Raw genomic sequence first — 23016 nt, 5'->3', positions numbered from 1 at the left:
AAAAAGCCGGCAAACCATGAGAAAAGAGAGCAAGAGAAGAACAGAAAAGAACTACATAAACAACCATAAAACAAGTAATACAATGGCAATAAGTACATGCCTGTCAATAATTAACTTGAATATAAATGGACTAAATGCTTCAATCAAAAGACATAGAGTGACTGAATGGATAAAAAAGCAAGACCTGTCTATATGCTGCCTACAAGGGACTCAGTTCAGACCTAAAGATGCATACAGATTGAAAGTGAAGGGATAGAGAAGAATTTATTATGCAAATGGAAGTGAAAAGAAAGCAAGGATAGCAATACTTACATCAGACAAAACAGACTTTAAAACAGACTAATAAGAAAGAAAGAGGGACACTACATAATAATAAAGGGAACAATCCAACAAGAAACTATAACAATTGTAAATATTTATGCAACCAACATGGGAGCATCCAAATACATAAAGCAGCTATTAATAAATAAAGGAAGTAATTACTAGTGATACGATAATAGTAAGGGACTTTAACACCTCCACTTATATCAATGGATAGATCATCCAAACATAAAATCAATAAGGAAACAGTGGCTTTGAATGACATATTGGACCATATGGATTTAACAGATATATTCAGAACATTCTGTCTGGGAAGAGTGGAATACATATTCTTTTCAAGTGCACATGGAACATTCTCCAGAATAGATCATACACTAGGCCACAAAACAAGTCTTAACTAATTCAAAAAGGTTGAAGTCATGCCATGCATCTTTTCTGACCAAAACACTATGCAACTAGAAATCAATCAGGAGTAAAAAATCTGGAAAGACCACAAATATATGGAGGTTAAATAACATGTCAATAAAGAATGAATGAGTCAACCAAGACCTCAAAGAGGAAATAAAATACATGGAAACAAATGAAAACAAAAACACAGTGGTTCAAAGCCTTTGGGATGCAGCAAAAGCTGTTCTAAGAGTGAAGTTTATAGCAATATAGGTCTACCTCAAGAAGCAAGAAAAATCTCAAACAAACAAATCTTATACCTAAAGGAGCTAGAAAAAGAAGAAAAAACAAAACCTAAAACAGTAAAGAAGGAAGTAATAAAGATTAGAGCAGAAATAAATGAAATAGAAACTAAAAAAAACAATAGAACAGATCAGTGAAACCATGAGCTGATTCTTTGAGATCAACAAAATTGATAAACCTTTAGCCAGACTCATTTGAGAGAGAGAGAGAGAGAGAGAGAGAGGGAGAGAAGAGTCAAACAAAATCAGAAATAAAAGAGGAGAAAGAACAACCAACACCACAGAAATACAAAGGAGTATAAAAGAATATTATGAAAAATTATATGCCAACAAATTGGACAAACTAGAAGAAATGGAAAAAAATTCCTAGAAGTATATAACCTCCTAGTTTTAGCAGGAAGAAATAGAAAATAGAAATAGAAAATAGAAATAGAAAATTTGAACAGACTGATTACCAGCAATGAAATAGAATCAATAATAAAAAAAAAACTCCCAACAAACAAAAGTCCAGGACCAGACGGCTTCACAGGCGAATTCTACCAAACATTTAAAGAAGAGTTAATACCTATTCTTCCTCAAACTCTTCCAAAAAATAGAAGAAGAAACACTTCCAAATTCATTCTATAAGGCCAACGTTATGCTGATACCTAAGCCAGGTAAAGACACTGCAAAAAAAGAGAACTACAGTTCAGTATCTCTGATGAACATAGATTCAGAAATCTTCAACAAAATATAAGCAAACTGAATCCAACAGTACATTAAAAAAACCACTCACCACAATTAAGTGGGATTTATTCCTGGGGTGCAAGGTGGTTCAGTATTCACAAAACAACCAACATGATGCATTGCATCAATAAGAGAAAGAATAAAAACCATTCAATATGTCAAAGAATTTGACAAAGTACAGCATCCATTCATGATAAACACTCTGAATAAAGTAACAGCTAACATCAGCTAACACCATACATGATGGTGAAAAATTGAGAGCTTTTCTTCTGAAATCAGGAATAAGACAAAGATGTCTACTCTCACCACTTTTATTCCACATAGTACTGGAAGTACTAGTGATGACAATCAGACGAGAAAAAGGAATACAGAATATCCAGATTGGTAAGGAAGAAGTAAAACTTTCACTATTTGCAGATGACTTGATACTATATATAGAAAACCCTAAAGATACCACCAAAAAACCACTAGAACTGATAAATGAATTCAGTATGGTTTCAGGATACAAAATCAATATGCAAAATCTATTGAATTTCTATACACTAATAATGAAGTAGCAGAAAGAGAAGTTAAACAAACAGTTCCATTTATGATTGCACCAAAAATAATAAAATATCTAACAATAAACTTAACCAAGGAGGTGAAAGACCTGTTCTCTGAGACCAATAAAACATTAATGAAAGAAATTGAAGATCACAAAAATAATTGCAAAGACAGTTCATGCCATGGATTGGGAGAACACATATTGTTAAAATGTTCATACTACTGAAAGCAATCTACAGATTTAATATAATCCCAATCAAAATATCAACAGCATTTTTCACAGAACTAGAACAAATAATCCTAAAATTTGTATGAAACCACAAAAGACCTTAAATAGCCAGAACAATCTTGAAAAAGAAAAACAGAGCTGGAGGTATTGCAATCCTAGATTTCAAGTTATACTACAAATCTGTAGCAATCAAAACAGTATGGTACTAGCATAGAATAGAAACATAGATCAGTGGAACAGAATAGAGACCCCAGAAATAGATCTACAATTATATGATCAATTAATCTATGACAAAGGATGCAAGAATATGCAATGGAAAAACACAATCTCTTCAACAAATGGGGCTGGGAAAACTGGACAGTTACAGCAAAATGAATGAATGAAAAAAGGAAGGAAGGAAAGAAGGAAGGAAGGAGGAAACTTTCTTACTCCATACATAAAAATAAACTCAAAATGGATTAAAGACCTAAGTGTGAGGCCTGAAACCATAAAAGTCCTAGAAGAGAGCACAAGGAATAATTTCTCTGACATTGGCCATAACAACGTCCTTCTAGATATGTCTCTTGAGGCAAGGGAAACAAAAAGAAAAATAAATTATTGGGACGTTTTCAAAATAAAAAGCTTCTGCATAACAAAGGAAACAGTCAACAAACAAAAAGACAACCCACTGAATGGAAAAAGACATTTACAAATGATATATCCAATAAAGGGTAAGTATCCAAAAAAAAAAAAAAAAGGCTAAGTATCCAAAACTTATAAAGAACTTCTGTAATTCAACACACACAAAAAAATCCAATTTAAAAATGAGCTGAAGACATGAACAGACATTTCTCCAAAAGAAGACATACGGATAGCTAACAGACACATGAGAAGTTGCTCAACATCACCTCACACCTGTCAGAATGTCTAAAATCACAACACAGGAAATACCAGGTGTTGATGAGTTTGTGGAGAAAGGGGAACTCTCATGTGCTATAGGTGGGAATGCAAACTAGTGCAGTCACTGTTGAAAACAGTATGGAGGTCCCTCAAAACGTTAAAAATAGAATTACTTTATGATCCAGTAATTCCACTACTGGATATTTACCCAAAGAATACAAAAACACTAATTTGAAAAGTTATGTGAACCCCTGTTATTTATAATAGCTAAAATATGAAAGCAACCCAAGTGTCCTTTGATAGATGAAAGAAGAGGTGGTATGTGTATACAATGGAATATTAATCATAGAAAAAGAATGAAATCTTGCCATTAGCAACAACTTGATTTTATCTAGAGGGTATAATGCTAAGTGTAATAAATCAATCAGACAAATACCACTTGATCCACTCATATGTGGAATTTAAGAACAAATAAGCAAATTTGAATAAATAAAGAAAAAAAGAGACAAAGAAAAAAATCAGACTCTTAACTGGAGAACTGATGGTTACCAGAGGGAAGGTGGGTAGGAGGATGAGTGAAATAAATGAAGGTGATTAAGAGTACATTTATTGATGATGAACAATGTATAGAATTGTTGAATCACTATAGTACATCAATAAAACTGTACCTTAATTATACTGGAATTAAAAAAAATTAAAAATAAAATATAAACTTAAAAAGCAAGAAAGGCAGTATCCTTTCCTTTTGGAATTATCCCAGGAGAAACAACAACTGAATTGAATTACTGCAATATTTGAAATATTTCAGGTAAAGAAATAAAGAAGCCTGTAGGCAGCAGAGTCTATGGAAAATTTTCATTTAGGATATGGGAAGAAAGAGAGAAAGAACCTATGTAATAGATTTTCCTTAAGAGATGAAGATGATAGGAAGATAGGAATTTATTTTTCCTTCTCCCTTAGGGGATGTACAACCCTTAGAGTGAAGAGTAAACTTGATTAGATATTGAGTCCCTAAGGAACTAAATAGAGATTGTTGTCCTGAGTGTAAATAAAATCAATCCCCTATTTCTCTTTTACACACAGAATCTATTCCTTGAGGAAGAGCCCGAGCAAACTTCTACCTTGTTTTTATAATCAAGTGCACTTTATCATTCAGCTCACAGTCTTCCATGTTTTTTATCAAGTAGCAAATGTGATAATAATAAAGACTATTTTTCTCTGCCACTTGAGAGAACTCAAAGTTATAATCAGAAGTTATGATTTATAGTCCAGAAATATTCAAGGGGCATATGTGAAATTAAGTCTGGGCTAAATCCTTTTAGAATTAATGGAACCAAAGCCTCAGAGCCTGAAACTGCCTTTCCAGGACCACGGGGTAGATACCAAGGATAAGGAAGCACTGACATTTTCTGGCCTAAGGAGGGTGAGTGTCTGAATTCTATTTATATCAATGTCCTTCTTGTTTTGAGATGCAGGTCCAAAAATCTAAGATAAGCCCCTTTCTTTCCCATTTTGTGTAGTCCTGAGATGAAATGAAACTGGCAGGAGAATATGCTTCAGGGGGACAAAAGAATGTTCAGAGATCAGGGGGTACAATGGATGCAGTATCTCAGTAAGTTCCCTCTCTATGGTTGGAACTCTCAGTCTTCCAGATTTATGAGTTTTTCTCTGTGACATGGGGCAGTAACTCAACCTCCCCTAGACTCTGGTTCCTTAGTGTTGGATTAGGAACAATATTCATAGTTCTCAGCCCACCAAGTCTAATCTGGCTCATTAGAGACCAGCCTTAGGTTGTTAGGATCTCTTCCTCCAATTTTGCTGGTGAGGAGAAGGTTCAAGTGAATGAAGAAATGGTGCAATCAGAGAAGGATGATTCTGTCCTGGGCCAGGCTTCTTCTTACACACCCTTGGTTTTCCAGAAATCACATTTGCATATGGCAACACTGGCCTTTCCTCTGCAGGCTAAGTTTGTGATGCCCTTTGCTATATTTACCTCATTAAGACTCTAGTAAGAGAAAGTCCTGTCACTTAGTCTCATGCTAATGGAAAAGGCAGATTAGACTCGCTGGGCTAATCTCAGACATTCCCAGTGTACACACTCTCTTGTAAGATGGGATATTGCAGGAAGAGCTGAGTTTTTCTGTAATGCAACCCTTTTCTCCTCTGTCCACAGATCCCGTTAGAGAAAAATGGCTCCTGGAAATGTTTCTTTAGTGACTGAATTCATTCTGCTGGGGCTCACAGACCTATCAGATCTCCAGCTTCCCCTGTTCTGCCTGTTTCTAATCATGTATGTGGTCACTGTGTTGGGAAATTTGGGCTTGATAACTCTAATCGGGCTGAATACACACCTCCACACCCCCATGTACTTTTTCCTCTTCAATTTGTCCTTCATAGACCTCTGTTATTCTTCTGTGTTTACACCCAAAATGCTGACTCACTTCACATCAAAGAAGAATATTATCTCCTACAGGGGATGCATGACCCAGCTTTACTTTTTTTGTTTTTTTGTGATTTCTGAATGCTATGTGCTGACATCAATGGCCTATGATCGCTATGTGGCCATCTGTAACCCACTTTTGTATCATGTTCTCATGTCCCCTAAAGTGTGTTCCAGCCTTATGCTTGGTTCATATTTGATGGCATTTTCAGGTGCCATGGCTCACACAGGATGCATGCTGGGACTGACTTTCTGTGATGCAAACACCATCAATCATTATTTTTGTGACATCCTCCCTCTGCTCCAGCTGTCCTGCACAAGCACTTATGTCAATGAGCTGGTGGTTTTCATTGTGGCGGGCATCAATGTGATGGTGCCCAGTGTCACCATCTTTGTCTCCTATGGTTTCATCCTCTCCAGCATCCTGTGCATCAGCTCCAGGGAGGGCAGGTCCAAAGCCTTCAGCACCTGCAGCTCCCACATAATTGCTGTTTCTCTCTTCTTTGGATCAGGTGCATTTATGTATCTTAAACCATCTTCTGCTGGGTCTATGGATGAGGGGAAAATCTCTTCTGTCTTTTATACCAATGTTGTTCCCGCAATGAACCCTTTGATTTACAGCTTGAGAAACAAAGATGTTAAAATTGCTCTGACAAAAACCCTCAGTAAGAGAACGTTTTGATCAAAATCAGTGTCTCTGTGCAGGTAGTCATGGGGCAGGGAGATTCCATGTGTTTTTACAATATTTTTAGTGGTAGTCTCCTTATCCTATTAATTTCTCACTGTGGTGGAGGAAATTTGAGCCTTCTCTAAATTTGTTTCCACTTTTTTTAGGGTTGGTCTGCTTCCTTTCTGCAACTTTAGTTCCTTTCCTTCGTTTTTCCTATTTAAGAATAACATTAAGGAAGAAATTCATCTCTTTTTATTGTCATTAGTGGACTTTTTTTCTCCTGGAAAAAGGTGAATGATTCTGCAAATGATCAATAAAATATCACCACTGTGACATTGTATTTTGTGGGGTTTCTTAACTGCCATCTCGTATATGCTGTTGGAAGCATGAGTCAGGTAATCTGTCTGTATTCTTTTCTTTCCGTTCTACTGTGGGCAGGAATATGACTCCTTCAAATGCCAGTGTTTCACAATTATAGCAGGTTCCATAACAACTATCAATTTTACTCCACTTTGCAGATGTAAACCTAATACATTAAGCTTCTTTTCACAGACATTTCATATTTATTTCTCTACAAAGTCACACACAATAGATTGTCAATATATATTGAGGTTAATGATTACTTAAAGTCACACACAGCTTTTCATGAAGAATTCTAGAACAAGCTATTAGCTACCTGATTTCAAGTCAACTACTCTTTTTTAGCACACTTTCTTTTCTTTTCTTTTCTTTTTTTTAAGATTTATTTATATTAGAGAAAGAGCACTTACGTGCATGAGTGGAATGAGGGGCAGAGGGTGAGAATCTTCAAGCAGACTCCCCACTGAGTGTGGAGCCTGATGTGGGGCTTGATCTCACATGAGATCATGACCTGAGCTGAAACCAAGAGTCAAATGCTTAACTGACTAAGCCACCCAGGTGCCCCATTTCTAATATACTTTCTAATTCATTTTATTTTTATTTTAGTAAACATGAAATATGAGAAAACACTTCCATTTTGAATGCTGACTTTTTTTTGTGTGTGTGTGAGAAAAACAAGACACAGGAGGAAAAATTTCCCAGGAACATGCCATTAGTGCATGACCTAAAGAGATACGTGGCCAATAAATGAGACCTCCTTCAATAGGGAATTGACAATGAGATTTTAGAAACTGTATTTCATTCTAATTTGTAACCTATTCCATAGAACTTTCATTATCCTTCACTGTCCATAAAGTTTTCATTAAAACTTAGAAAACACAATGACCATATATTAATAGTGGTCTTGGGAATGAAGACCAATGGCCATGGCCACATTTGTGGGGAACCAGGTAGAGCAAGGACAGCATCTTAAGGAGATAAAATAATGAGTGGTAGTCAAAACTCAAGTTGGGGGGCGCCTGGGTGGCTCAGTCAGTTAAGTGTCTGCCTTCAGCTCAGGTCATGATCCTAGGGTCCTGGGATTAAACCCCACATCAGGCTCCCTACTCAGTGGGGAGCCTGCTTCTCCCTCTGCCTGCTGCTCCCCCTGCTTGTGCTCTCTGTCTCACTGCCAAATAAATAAATAAACAAAATCTTAAAAAAAAAAAAACTCAGGAAGAGGAGTAGAAAATAAAATGAGAAAAGAAATCTTTGGATAACTTTCCTTTTGGGAAGGCTCCAGAATATTATGTGGATGACAGGATTTCTTTGGATAGAATAAAAGCTTAAGTTATTTGATATTTAAAAGTTAAACTCACAGGACTGGTGGTCCTGGGAACAATAGCATCACTCCTGTTTTAGGTGTCTTCCACATGCTACTCCCATATGGATTTTGAAGTACAAAAACCTCACATTATAGCTGAGGGAACAATGACAATTTGTAAGAACTATTGGTGAGTAGACAAAATTGTGATGGTGTCTTTTCTGTAATGGGATGTTGGATTGTTTTTCTTTTGAGAGAACGGGCAAAACAATGATCACGTAAAAACCCTTAATATGACTTGTGAAGTCACAATTTAAATGTGTTCCAAGGTAACTTAAATAACATTTACATTTAATAACATTTACTATGTTACTGTTTTGTAACCTCCACTCAATATTTTGGTATTTTAAAAGTTAGCAGAGCTAGATCATACACGTGTTTGTTTTTGAGGTGTTTAACATTGCTAAATTCTTGATTTGTGATTTTTAAATGACCACTGGTTCCCCATCTTCTGACCTCAATATTAATACACTTGGTTTTCACTTCACTATTTACATGAAATAGCTGATCTTGGGTGGAGTTTTCATTTTGCTTCTCTTTTACTAACTGTTTTGATAAAATTGTTTTCCCTATAGGAAAAAAAGTTTATAGCTGTGGTATTTGGGATAGTTTGTAGGCATTGCAGAGGTGCACTCACTCTTTATGTATTTTATTACTATTTGAGGTGTTCCAAAGAGTGGTTTTTAAAGTCATTAATTTTTCATTTAATGACACTCAAATACAAATTAACTATATTTCAATTTCAGAAAAAAAGTCCTTTCTTTAAAATTAGGTTCTATTCTTTCAGATTATTATGGAAACAATAAAAAAATGGATATAAAGAGAGGTGGTAAAATTTAAGGGTGGTGAAGTTTTAATAGAGGCAATAGTTTTATATTCTATTTGTTATATGAAATGTGATAAAAAGGGTTTGAGAGAAAGTATAATTCTTTTGAAATTGTCACAGCGGAGAGTCAAATAGGTAAGCCATATGAGTCGCCTGTGTATTAGGAAGGGGATTTTTCTAATTTAGTGTGAAAAACGTGGACTTTCTGAGCTATAATAAAAAAATGTTCCTCTTAGATAAACCATAAAGAAAATTTCCTGATCACATGCTAAATTTGTTTAATGTGAGCTTTCTGTAAGTGACCTACTATTGTTACTCGGGACTAGGTTTGGAATGGGCATGATCAGTGTGTGCTGTGGTTAAGAAATGATGAAAACCAGAAATAAAAGTGGTATTAGTTCTATATCTCTTTAATTCCTGAACCCAAGCTTTGTTGAACTCCATCCACTCTTCTTCATAGTGCCTCCCTACACACACACACACACACACACACACACGTGCATGCAGTGTATTCAAGTCTTATAGCTTATGAGATTTCTGCCTAACATCTATTGTATGGCATACAACCCACTTTTAATCTATGCAAGAATATTCAGGTACATCGTTCCTGCTGTCAGCTCCAGTGAGACAGGGCTGAGTAGGAAATGCTGCTAAATCCTGCAAGAGGAAATGATTATTGTTTCAGTCATTCATTTAATTATGTAAAAGCAACAATAGGAAACATGTTTATACCTGCTAAGTGTTTAATGATGTGTGTGATGTGTTATGTCACAAATGTTACTGTAGCAGGATAGAGAAGTAGATTTTCATATAACAACACAGTAGAGTTACATGCTACACACAGAATCTATCATCAGTCTTATATAGTCAAAATTATTATTGAAAATTGATTATGGTGAGTCAGTGTCCATGTTGGGGACTGTCAGGGTATTTTTCCATAAGTCTGCTGCAGTTGGTTTTTCTCCCTAGCATTAGGACATTTCACTGTACATTCAGCAGAGCACCAGATGAAGTAGTGATTTATATTCAGTGCTCTGTGGTAACAAAATGTAAATTTGAACATTAAAATCACTCTCAGTGTGTAGTGTTACTGTTTTCTCTGTGCTTTTAATGTCTGTCAGTCCATGTGCTCCTCAGAATAATTGGGAGGTCAATAGGGAAGGGGATCCAGTTTCCAGCTCATAGATGATGAAACTGATTCTCAGAGATTTCACAGCTTGTTCCCAACAGATTGAGCAACCTAGAAGAAATAGATGAATTACTAGAAACAGAATCTCCTAAAATTGAATCAGGAAGAAATAGAGAATTTGGACAGAGCTGTTACCAGCAATGAAATTGAATCAGTAATCAAATACTCCCAGCAAACAAAAGTCCAGGGCAAGACAGCTTCACAGGTGAATTCGACCAAAAATTTAGAGAAGAGTTAATACCTGTTCTTCTCAAACTATCCCGAAAAATAGAAGAGGAAGGAAAACTCCAAATTCATTTTACAAGGCCTGTGTTATCCTGTTACTAAAACCAGATAAAGACACTACAAAAAAAGAGGACTACAGATTAATATCTCTGATGAACATAAATGCAAAAATCCTCAACAAAGTATTAGCAAACCAAATCCAATAATACATTAAAAAAATCATTCACCCTGGTAAAGTGGGATTTATTGCCAGGGTGCAAGGGTGGTTCAGTATTTGCAAATCAATCGATGTGATACATCACATCAATAAGAGAAAGGATAAAAACCATATGATAATTTCCATCCGTGCAGAAAAAGCATCTGACAAAATACAACCATTCATGATAAAAACTCTCAAAAAAGTAGGTTTAGAAGGATATACTTCAATATACTAAAGGCCATATGAGAAACCTGCAGCTGACATCATACTCAATGGTGAAAAACTGAGAGCTTTCCCCGAGATTGGGAAAAAGATAAGGATGTCAACTCTCACCACTTTTATTCCACATAGTCCTGGAAATCCTAGCACAGCAATTGGACAAGAAAAAGGACTAAAAGGCATCCAAATTGGTAAGGAAGATGTAAAACTTGCACTATTTGCAGATGACATGATACTAGATATAGAAAATCCTAGACTCCACCAAAAATCTAGGACTGATAAATGAATTCAGTAAATTTGCAAGATACAACATCAATGTACAGAAATCTGTTGCATTTCTATATACTAATAAAGAAAAAACAGAAATGGAAATTAAGAAATCAATCTTATTTACAATTGCGTCAAAAATAATAAAATACCTAGCAATAAAGTTAAGCAAGGAAATGAAACACCTGTACTCTGAGAACTATAAAGCACTGATGAAAGAAATTAAAGATGACACAAATCAATGGAAGGATAGTCTGTGCTCATAGATTGGAAGAAAAATATTGTTAAAATGTCCATACTACCCTAAGCAATTTATAGATTTAATGCAATCCCTATTAAATATCAACAGCATTTTTCACAGAAATAGAATGAATAATCCTAAAATTTGTATGGAATCACAAAAGATCCTGAATAGCCAAAACAATCTTGGAAAAGAAAAACAAAGCTGGAGGTATCACAATTCTAGATTTTAAGTTATACTACAACACTGTACTAATCAAAGCAGTATGATACTGGCACAAAGATAGACACATAGATCAATGGAACAGAATAGAAAACCCAGAAACATACCAATGATTACATGGTCAATTAATCTTTGACGAAAGAGGCAAAAACATGCAATGGGAAAAAGATAATCTTAACAAATGGTAGTGGGAAAACTGGACAGCTACGTGCAAAAGAATGAAACTGGACCACTTTCTTATACCATATACAAAAATAAACTCGAAGTGGATTAAAGACTTAAAAATGAGACCTGACCATAAAAATCCTAGAAGAGAACACAGGTAGTAATTTTTTACTTTCACCATAGAAATATTATTCTAGATATGTCTCCTGAGTCAAGAGAAGCAAAATAAAAAATAAACTGTTGGGAGTACATCAAAATAAAAGCTGCTGCACAGTGAAGGAAGCAGTCAATAAAACTAAAAGACAACCTATGGAGTGGGAGAAGATATTTGCAAATGACATATCTAATAAAGCGTTAGTATCCAAACTATAAAGAACTTATACAATTCAAAACAAATAATCCAATTAAAAATTGGGCAGAAGACATGAACAGACATTTTCCCAAAGAAGACATACAGATAGCCAACAGACACATGAAAAGATGGTTAACATCACTGATCATCAAGGAAATGCAAATCAAATCCACAAGGAGATATCACTTCAGGCCTGTCAGAATGGCTAAAATCAACAACACAAGAAACAACGAGGGCTGGTAAGGATGTGGAGAATAAGGAACCCTCATGCAGTTTTGGTTAGGAATGCAAACTGGTGCAGCCATGTGAATAATAGTATGGAGTTCCCTCAAAAAGTTAAAAATGTAATTACCCTATGATCCAGTAATTGCATTACTGGATATTTATCCAAAAAGTACAAAACACTATTTTGAAAGGATATATGCACCACTATATTTATTGCAGCAGTATCTACAATAGCCAAATTATGGAAGCAGCCCAGTGTCAATCAAAAGATGAATGTATAAAGAAGATGTGGTGTATATATATACAATGGAATGTTATTCAGCCATAAAAAAGAATGAAATCTTACCATTTGCGACAACATAGATGGAGCTAGAGGATATAATGTAAGCGAAATAAGTCAGTCAAAGACAAACACCATGTAATTTCATTAATACGTAGAGTTTAAGAAACAAATAAACAAAGGAGGAAAAGAAAAGAGAGAAACAAAGCAAGAAACAGACTCTTAACTATAGAGAACAAACTGATGGTTACCACAGGGGAGATAGGTGAGGGGATGAGTGAAATAGGTGATGGATTAAAGGATTAGGAAGGATTAAAGGTGATGGATTAAATAGGATTAAGGAGAGCGCTTATCCTGATGAGCACTGAGTAACATATAAAATTGTTGAATCACTATATTGTACACCTGAAACTAATATAACGCTGTATGTTAACTATAATAGAATTAAAAACTTAATTAAAAAAGTTTACTAGATACAAAGAAACCATACTTATTGAAGGATTCAATAAAGCAAGAAGATATAACAGTTGTAAACAGTTACAAACCTAATAATTGACCATGAAAATATATGAAGCAAAAACTGGCAGAATTGGCCTTTAAAATAGACAGTTTTTATAATAGTTGAAGAGTTCAGTACCACTATCTCAATAATTGATAGAACTACCAGACAGAAGATAAGGAAGGAAATAGAGGACTTGAATAACATAATAAACCAGAGTTTTATCAGACCTAAAGAAAACATCTACCCCAAAATAGCAGAATACGTATTTCCTCAAATGCATGTGGGATATCTTCCAGAATAGACCATATATTATGCTACAAATTGAATCTCAGTAGGTTTAAAATAGAAATATTTTAGAAGGTATCTCTTCTGATCACAACAGAATAGAGTTATGAATCAATCTCAGAAAGAAAACAGGAAAATGCACAAGTTTGTGGAAATTAAACAATACTCTCTTAAAGAAACCAGTGGATCTAAGAAGAAAACCCAAGGGAATTTGGGAAATATTTCAATATGAGTGAAAACAAAGCCAAAACAGCAAAGCTCATGGGATGCAGCAAAAGGAGTGGTAAGAGGGAAAGCTATGTGGGTTTACATAAAAAACAAGGAAGATCTCAAGTCAACGACCTTACTTGTTACAACTAGAGGAAATAGGAAAATAGGACAAACTAAACAGAAATCTAGCAGGAGAAAGGAAATTAGAGTAGAGATAAATAAAATGGAGAATAGAAAACAATAGGGAAAATCAATAAGGCCAAAAGCTGATTCTTTGGAAAAAATCAACGAAACTGATACAACTTTAGCTAGATGGACTAAGAAAAAAAAGAAGACTCAAATTAATCATATTAGAACAAGATATTGTTGACAAGAACATGATCATGAATATTATTTCCTGTCTCAGAATAAAACGTCTAGCTTATTTCTGCTGGGAAAAGATTTTCTACTCCATTCTCAGGTTTTCTCTCTATATCAGTTTCCTCCCTGTCCCACAATAGATACTACAGTTTGTTGGAGGGACTGAGGTAAGGAGTTGAACTCTACTTTTTCCTCATTTCCTTTACTTTTTATATCTATAAAGCATGTTAAATGCAGAATAGAACTATAATAGTTGCCTGCTTATAGAGTATCCAAGGTAACTATGGTTTATATTTGAGCAGATTTTAGTTTAAATAATTTATGATAAAAGGATATTGCAGGGTAAGTTTTTCAGAACGGATCAACTATATCCACTAACTTTATCACACATCTCTATCTTACATTTTTAATGTGACTCTGTGTTAAAATCCTTGCCCACAATTGGGGAAATTGAGATACTGATTGGACATTTGGTAGTATTAAGACATTTTAATTTAGATGCAAAGCAGTTTTGTTATTATAATTTTAATAAATACTTATCTTTTGGAAATACATATCTGGAAATATGATATCTGGGATTTTCTTCCAAATAACCCAGTTGGGTAAGGGGTTGAGTAATATGGTAAAGGTAAACAGGATTAGCTATGAAATGATAATTTTTGAAACTTGGTAAAGGGGTCTGGATAGTAAATTATAACATGCTTCTAACTCTTGTATATGTAGGACATTTTTCATATGATTTAAAACTTCTTAAAATATCAAAGAAAAAGTCAGAAATGAAGGTGTGGATATTATAACCACTTCTATTGAAATCGAAAGGATTATAAGGGAGTACTATGAACAATTAAATGCCAACAAATTGGAAAACATAGAGAAAATGGATAAATTCCTGGAAATTCAAAGCCTACCATGACTAAATCATGAAGAAATAGAAAATTTGAATAGACTTATGACTAGTAAGGATATTGAATCAATAATTAAGAATCTCCCAGGAAAGAAAAGTCCTTGACCTCATGACTTCACTGGTCAATTCTACCAAATATTAAGGAATAACTAACATCAATCTTTCTTAAGCTTTTTCGTAAATGTGAAAGTATGACACAATTCCTAACCCACTCTTTGAGGCCACCATTACCCCAATACCAAAGGCAGAAAGAGACAATACAAGAATTGAAATCTATAGACCAATACCCTTAATGAACATTAATGCAAACATCCTTAACAAAATACTCGCAGATGAAATGCAGCAGCATGTTTAATGGATTACAAAAAGTGCAATTATTCACTGGAATGCAAGAGTGGTGCAACATATGAACACTGATCAAAGTAACACACCACATGAATAAAATGAAGGAAACACACACACACACACACACACACACACACACACACACACAATCATGCCAATTGATTCAGAAAAAGCATTGGACAAATTCAACACCCCTTCATGATAAAAATTTTCAATAGACTGAGACTAGAAGGAAACTACCTCAACAGAATAAAAACTGTGTTTGAAATCTGGGTGCTTTGGACACTCACTCTCATGCGTCTATTCAACACAGCGCTAGAATTTTTAGTCAGGACATTAGGCAAGAAATAGAAATAAATAGTATCCAAGTTGGAAAGGAGGAAGGAAAAATATTTCTCCTCAAATGTTAGGATCTTATATATACAATATTCTAAAGAGTCAACAAAAATTAAACCACAAAGGAACTTAGGGAAGCAGCAGGATACAAAGTCAATACACAAAGATCGGATGCCTTTGTATACACTAACAAGGAACAATCCTTAAGGGAAATTAAGAAAAAACAGTTCCATTTATAGCAGCATCAAATAGAATCAAATACTTAACCAACGAGATAAAAGACTTGTAAAATGAAAACGAAAAAACATCACTGAAAGTAAATAGAGGAGGCATAAATAAATGGAAACATTCTCTGTGTTCATGGATTGGAAGACTTACTATTGTTAAGATGTTAATACTACCCAAAATGATCGACAGATTGAACACAATCCAAATCAAAATTCCAATGCGTTCTTTTTGTAGAAATAGAAACTTCCACCCTAAAATTCATATGGAAACTCAGAGACCCTGAACAGTCAAAGCAATCTTGAAAAGGAGTAAAGTAGGAAGACTCATACTTCCTCGTTACAAAACTGACTACAAAGCTACAATAATCAAAGGAGTGTGGTATCGCATAAAGTTAAACAGAGAGAGCAATGGAATACATGAGAAATCCCTGATTAATTCTGGCATAAAATGTAAGATTTTTTTTGGATATGATACCATAACAAAGGCAACAGAAGCAAAGATAGATAAGTGGGATTATATCAAATAAAAAGCTTCTTGAAAGCAAGAGAAACAATCAGCAAAATGAAAGGGCAACCTACGGAATGGGAGGAAATACTTGTAAACCATATATGTGTTAAAAAGTTATATCCAAAATAAGCAAGGAACACCTACAAGTAAATAATAATACTAATAACACAAAAGAAATAACTCTATGAAAAAGTGGGCAAAGGACCTGAATACACATTTCTCCAAAGAAAGCATGTATGTGGCCAAGAAGGATGTGAAAAGATGCTCAAATCACTAATCACCACCGGGTGCAAACCACAATGAGATATCATCACCTCATGTCTGTTAGAATGGCTATTATTAAAAAGATAATAGATAACAGATATTGATGAGTTTGTAGAGAAAAAGGAATCCCGTACAATGTTGGTCAAACTGTACAGAGTTTCCTTTATGTAAGAAGAATAAGTTCTGGAGATCTAATATACACCAATGTCACTACAGTTAACAATACTTTATTGCATACTTTAAATTTGCCAGGAGGGTAGATCTGAAATGTTCTCACTATAAAATAGAGGTAAGTATGTAAGCTGATAGATACTTTAACCTAATTATGACGATTATTTGACAATGTTTACAAATATTAAAATCAAGTCATGTATCTTAAATATATGAAATTATGGGGCTCCTGGGTGGCTCAGTTGGGTAAGCAGCTGCCTTCGACTCAGCTCATGATCTCAGGCTCCTGAGATGGAGCCCGGAGTCTGGCTCCCTGCTCAGTGGGGAGTCTGCTTTTCCCTCTCCCTCTGTTGCTCTCCCTGCTTGTGCTCTCTCGCTCACGCTCTCTCTCCCCTAAATAAATAAATAAATAAATAAATAAATAAATAAATAAATAAAATATTTTAAAAATATTTATAAAATTATTATTTTTAAATAATACCCTGTTAAGTTGGAAAAGAAAAAAAATAAATTTGACTCAATTTCTTCTTTGGTTATACTGAGGCTGAATCATAGTTTCAAGATTTACTTTCACAACAAAATTTCAGTTGCCCCAGATGATGGAGATCGATTGAAAGTTCTTGAATTAGGGAATGATGGATCTGACTTTTCAGTGCTCATTGTAGCAGCAGTGTGGATGGTAAAATAAGAGGGTATTTGTGTAAATGCTAGAAAATAATTAGGAGCCACTATAGTTCAGTAGTAGATTTAAAATCTAAAAACTGTCTGAATTTGTGTGGTGGCTGAGGAAAGGGGTGGAGGTCATTGGGGTTATAGACTCTATTGCTTAGCATGTGGGATATATGGAAAATAACATCATTTTCAGAAATATTTATTGAGTTCCTACTATGTACACTACCGGGTACTTAACAAATAAATTAGACAAAAATGGTGCTTATTTTTATAGAATGTACAATTTATTGGAGCACACAGGAATTAAAGGGAATAATGTCTGATGAGTGTGGTGATGGAGGATCTCTTGAATTTATGAGAGCCTACACAATGATAGCTAACATTAATTGACTATTTACCATGGGACAGGCACTGTTCTAGCCATTTTACTTAGCATCACCATAATAATTGAATGCAAGTGGTGCTATTTTTACTATTCCTATTTTACAATAACAAAGCTGAGGAAAAAAGGAATTAAATAATTTGCCTGGGTTTTTATTAGTAATAGTGCAGGTCAGATTCATACACACACTCTATAACTCTGTAGTTCCTATTATTTTGTGTGTGTGTGATGAGAAGAAATAAATGACCTCTTACTGTAATATTTAAAAAACTCAGCAGAATGGTCAGGTACACAGTTCCAGTAGTTGTTTAGAAGTAAAAACTTCAGAAGGTATATATGATTTTACAAATCATTTCAGAGATATCTTAGGAAATAGACAATTGATGTGAGATCCCCTCTCTTGAAAAATTTCAGATAAAGAAACAAAGAATCCTGGAGGCAGAACCCTTGCAGAAGATTTTCCATTTAAGATATGGGAAGCAAGAAGGAAATAACAATTTATAATAGATTTCCCTTCAGAGATGAAGAAGACAGAGAGATGGGAGTTCATTTTTGGCTCCATCTTGGGAGATGGACAATCCCTAGAGTGATGAGAAACCCTGAGTAAATTTGGAGTACCCAAGGAACTAAGGACAGATGCATGGTCTAGGGTGTAAATACAATCCTCTTATTTCCCTTTATCACAATGAGTCTATCCCAACGGGAAACGACTGAGCAAGCTTCTACTCTGTTTATAAGCAGACGCATTATACCATTAAACTCACATTCAATCATCTGTATCTTATCAAGTGGCAAATGAGATAAAAATAAAGGCTATTTTCCTCTGTTGCTTGAGAGAACTCAAAGTCATAATCAGAAATTATGACCTATAGTTTGGAAAGGATTCTAGGGCATACCTGAAATTAAGTGTATGCAACCTCCTTTTAGAATCAAAGCCTCAGAACCTGAAATTGCCCTTCCAGGACTGCAGGGGTAAAGAACAATGATCAGGAAGCACTGAAATATTCTGTCCTAAGGAGGGTGAGTTCTTGAATTCCATTTATATGAATGGCCCTCTTGTGAGGTGGAAATCCAGAGATCAAAGACATGAGACTTTCTTTTTCATTTTGTGCAATTCTGAGATTCAAGTGAGGAAGAATCTGTTCAAGGGGAGATGAGGGGATGTTCAGAGACTTAAGAGGTGCAGGGTACAATATCTCTGTCAGTAAGTTCCCTTTCCATGGATGGAATTCTCACTCTTCTGGATTTATGGCTTTTATTCTGTGACATGGGGGATGTCCTAGACTCTGGTCCCTGAGTTTTGGATTAGAAACAATATTCTTGATTCCTCCAAAGTCATGTCTAATGTGCAGTAGAGACCAGCACCGGATTAGAGGATCTTTGCCTGCAATTTTGAGTCCAGAGCAGGAGAGTTGTGCTCTGGCCCATCCTGCTTCTCCCTTCTCCCTTGGTTTTTACAGCAGTCCTGTTTGCAGGTGGCAGCAGTGTACTTCCCTCTCTAGGCTGAATTGTGATAGTCTTTGCTATAATTAGCTTTTATACGTCTCAGAATGGGAAGTTAGTGTTTCTCAATATCATGAAATATCATGATAGAGGTAAAGGCTAATCTTCTGGGTCCAGATTTGGTTAGTGTCAGACCTCAGATATTCCCAGTATATATTCCCTTTTGTAGGTTGAGATATTGTGGGAAGAGCTGGCATTTTCTCTAATGTAATCCTGTTCTGTGCTCACAGATCCTCTTGGAGAAGAATGGCTCCTACAAACTCCTCTTTTGTGACTGAATTCATCCTGGTGGGGCTCACAGATCTACCAGATCTCCAGCTCCCCCTGTTCAGCCTGTTTCTAGTCATGTATATGGTCACTGTGTTGGGAAATTTATGCTTGGTAACTCTAATTGGGCTGAATTCACATCTCCATACCCCCATGTACTTTTTCCTCTTCAATTTGTCCTTCATAGACCTCTGTTATTCTTCTGTGTTTACACCCAAAATGCTGATTAACTTCACATCAAAGAAGAATATTATCTCCTACAGGGGATGCATGACTCAGCTATACTTTTTCTGTTTTTTTGCTATTTCTGAATGCTATGTGCTGACATCAATGGCCTATGATCGCTATGTGGCCATCTGTAACCCACTTTTGTATCATGTTGCCATGTCCCCTAAAGTGTGTTCCAGCCTTATGCTTGGTTCATATTTGATGGCATTTTCAGGTGCTATGGCCCACACAGGAGGCTTGCTGAGACTGACCTTCTGTGATGCAAACACCATCAACCATTATTTTTGTGATATCCTCCCTCTACTCCAGCTCTCCTGCACAAGTACTTATGTCAACGAGCTGGTGGTTTTCATTGTGGTGGGCATCGACATCATTGTGACCAGTGTCACCATCTTTGTCTCTTATGGTTTCATCCTCTCCAGCATCCTGCACATCAGCTCCACTGAGGGCAGGTCCAACGCCTTCAGCACCTGCAGTTCCCACGTAGTTGCTCTTTGTCTCTTCTTTGGATCAGGTGCATTTGTGTATCTTAAATCATCTTCTCCTAAGTCTGTGGATGAGGGAAAAATCTCTTCTGTCTTTTATACCAATGTGGTTCCCTTGATGAACCCCTTCATTTACAGCTTGAGAAACAAAGACATTAAACTTGGTCTGAGAAGAACCCAGAGGAGAGGAGTGTTTTGATCAGAATCACTGTCTCTGGGTGTAGCTATAGGACTGCTATATTCTGTTTCTTTCATTAGAATAGTTTAGGTGGGAGTGTTCATGTCCTTATCTTTCTTACCATGGTGAAGGAAATTTGAATCATCTGTTTGTTTTCAATTTTTTTCCTTTTTTTTTTGGCCGGGTGCTGTATACTTTATTGATGGTACATGACAAAGTAGGGCTCCCCTTGTCTCTCCTCTACTACAGGGATTCTGGGGTGGAAACTGTAGAGGTGTGGAAATTCTCAGTGTGTTGGGGGATGAGTTGGGCAGGGACTCCCCAGCAGCTGAGAGCTTCTTTCTTCTTGTTCTGGGTGGGGCTATTGGTTCAGTGGGTTCTTATTCCTTGGAGGGCATGTAGCCCATAAAGTTCACCACCCAGTTGCTATAGCCAAATTCATTATCATACTAGAGTTTGACTAAGTGGTCACTGAGGGCAGTTTCAGCACCAGAATCGAAGGTGGAAGAGTGGGTGTCATTGTTAAAGTTGCAAGGGTGGGGGCTCTCTTGAGTGGGCCCTCCATTGCCTGCTTCACCAGCTTTTTGATATTATAGTACTTGGCAGCTTTCTCCAGGCAGCAGCTGAGACCCACAACTGACACTTTGGAGCTGGGGACATGGAAGGCCATGCCAGTGAGCTTCCTATTCAGCTCAGGGATGACCTTGCCTACAACTTTGGTGACACCTGTAGAATCAGGAATGATGTTCTGGGTCACCCCTCAGCCATCATGCCACAGTTTCCCTGCTGGGCTTGGTATGGTCTTCTTGGTGGCAGTGATGGCATGGACTATGGTCATGAGTCCCTCCACGATGCCATTGTTGTCATGGATAACCTTGGCCAGAGAGACCAAGCAGTTTGTGGTGCAGGAGGCATTGCTGACAATCTTGAGGGAGTCATCATACTTCTCATGGTTCACACCCATCACAAACATGAGGGCATCAGTAGAATTGGCAGAGATGATGATCCTCTTGGTGCCACTTTTGAGTAAGTAGCATCCTTCTCCATGGTGGTGAAGACCCCAGTGGTCTCCACAACATATTCAGCACCAACATCACCCCATTTGATGTTGGCAGGGTTTCACTTCTGGAAGACGGAGATGGGCTTTGTATTGATGATAAGTTTCCCATTCTCAGTCTTGACTGTGCCTTTGAGTTCGCTGAGGGTGGAATCATACTGGAACATGTATACCATGTAGTTGAGGCCAATGAGGGTGTCACTGATGGCAACAGCATCCATTTTGTCAGCGTTACAAGCAGCCTTGGTGACTAGGTGTCCAATACGGCCAAATACACTTACTCTGACCTTCACCATCATATCTCTGGGATGGGGCTGGCACCACACCAGAAGATGTGGTGTGTGTTAGGGAGGACCAGAGAGCCCAATTTGTTTCTAATTTTTTATAGTAGATTTTCTTTCCTTAACATTTTCACAATGTCTTCTTCTTTTTACCACATTAACCATTTAAGAATAACATTAATGAATAAATTCATCTGTTTTTTACATTGTCATTATGGAGTTAGCTTTTTTCTCCTAGGAAAAGATAAACAGTTCTGTAAATGATCATGTAACAATATGCTGGTATTGTACTTGCAGGAGTTTCTTATATTGTGCTGTTGGAATCAGCTGCCGGATAATCTGTATTCCTGTCTATACCCTCTCCTGGCCTGTAATGTGCGTCCTTGAAATGTCAGTGTTTCACAGATAAAGCAGGTTGCAGAACACCCATAAAATGTAATCCACTTTCCAGCTAAACACCGTGTTAAGCTCCTCTTGGCAGAGGTTTCCTATTTACATAGGATGCATAATAGATCATCAATATATATCTGTTGCATAGACATGATACTGAAGATGAAAAGGTTAATGAGTTTAAGTCATTAAGGAAGCAACTAGATAAACTGTAGTCTATTGATTTCAAGTCTACTGCTCTTTGAAATCTTCTTTTTGTCTACATTATCATATTTTTATTTTAGTAATAGATTGTGAAATATGAAAAAGCTTTTATTTTGAAAGTAGACTGTGATTTGTTATACATGAATCTCTCAGGGTAGGGGATGTTTTAGTTTTTTTGTTTTAGGAAAATAGTTTGATAGTTCTTTTTCTTATAAAAGAGAAGTCCTATTAGGCTAGGGTGGTTGAGAGAGGATTAGCTAAAAGAAGGACCTTTTTCAGCAAGTTAATTAAAAAAAAGATTTTAGAATGTCTGCAAGTACTAGTAATTCAGAGACTAGGGCACGGGAGAGAAAGGAACCCAGCAACAAATCAGTAGGCCAGGACCCCAAAACAGCGTGGACAATAAGTAAGAAATGTCTCTGTAGAAAAGGACAATGAGGTTGAAAACCACATTTCAATCTGACTTTGTGTACTTCTCTTATTTTCCCCCACTGTCCATACAGCTTTGATAAAACTTAAAATGCACAATGATCCTACATTAATGGTGTCTTGGGGAATGAAGACTAAAATTGGTGGCCACATTTATGAGGAACCAGGAGCACAGAGGACATAATTTCAGGAAATTAA

The 23016-nt window shown here is 36.2% G+C and overlaps 2 protein-coding genes and 1 pseudogene across 2 annotated transcripts; 2 read left to right on the top strand and 1 right to left on the bottom strand.

Annotated features, from left to right (window-relative positions):
• Positions 1–5576: 5576 nt before the first annotated feature.
• On the top strand, positions 5577–6509 carry LOC113259756 (olfactory receptor 8B3-like). The gene has a single exon (XM_026505251.3). The coding sequence runs from the start codon at positions 5577–5579 to the stop codon at positions 6507–6509; it is 933 nt and encodes a 310-aa protein (XP_026361036.2).
• A 13030-nt stretch (positions 6510–19539) lies between these two features.
• On the top strand, positions 19540–20478 carry LOC113259757 (olfactory receptor 8B3-like). The gene has a single exon (XM_026505252.2). It carries the CDS (start codon positions 19546–19548, stop codon positions 20476–20478), a length of 933 nt encoding a protein of 310 aa, XP_026361037.2. The 5' UTR covers positions 19540–19545.
• A 359-nt stretch (positions 20479–20837) lies between these two features.
• On the bottom strand, positions 20838–21810 carry LOC113259758 (glyceraldehyde-3-phosphate dehydrogenase-like; annotated as a pseudogene).
• Positions 21811–23016: the final 1206 nt, after the last annotated feature.

Source organism: Ursus arctos, unplaced genomic scaffold (genome assembly GCF_023065955.2).
Source record: "Ursus arctos isolate Adak ecotype North America unplaced genomic scaffold, UrsArc2.0 scaffold_22, whole genome shotgun sequence".
NCBI classification, from domain to species: Eukaryota; Metazoa; Chordata; class Mammalia; order Carnivora; family Ursidae; genus Ursus; species Ursus arctos.
The sequence above is the reverse complement of the archived record's forward strand: the minus strand, read 5'-3'. Positions and strand labels throughout refer to the sequence as shown.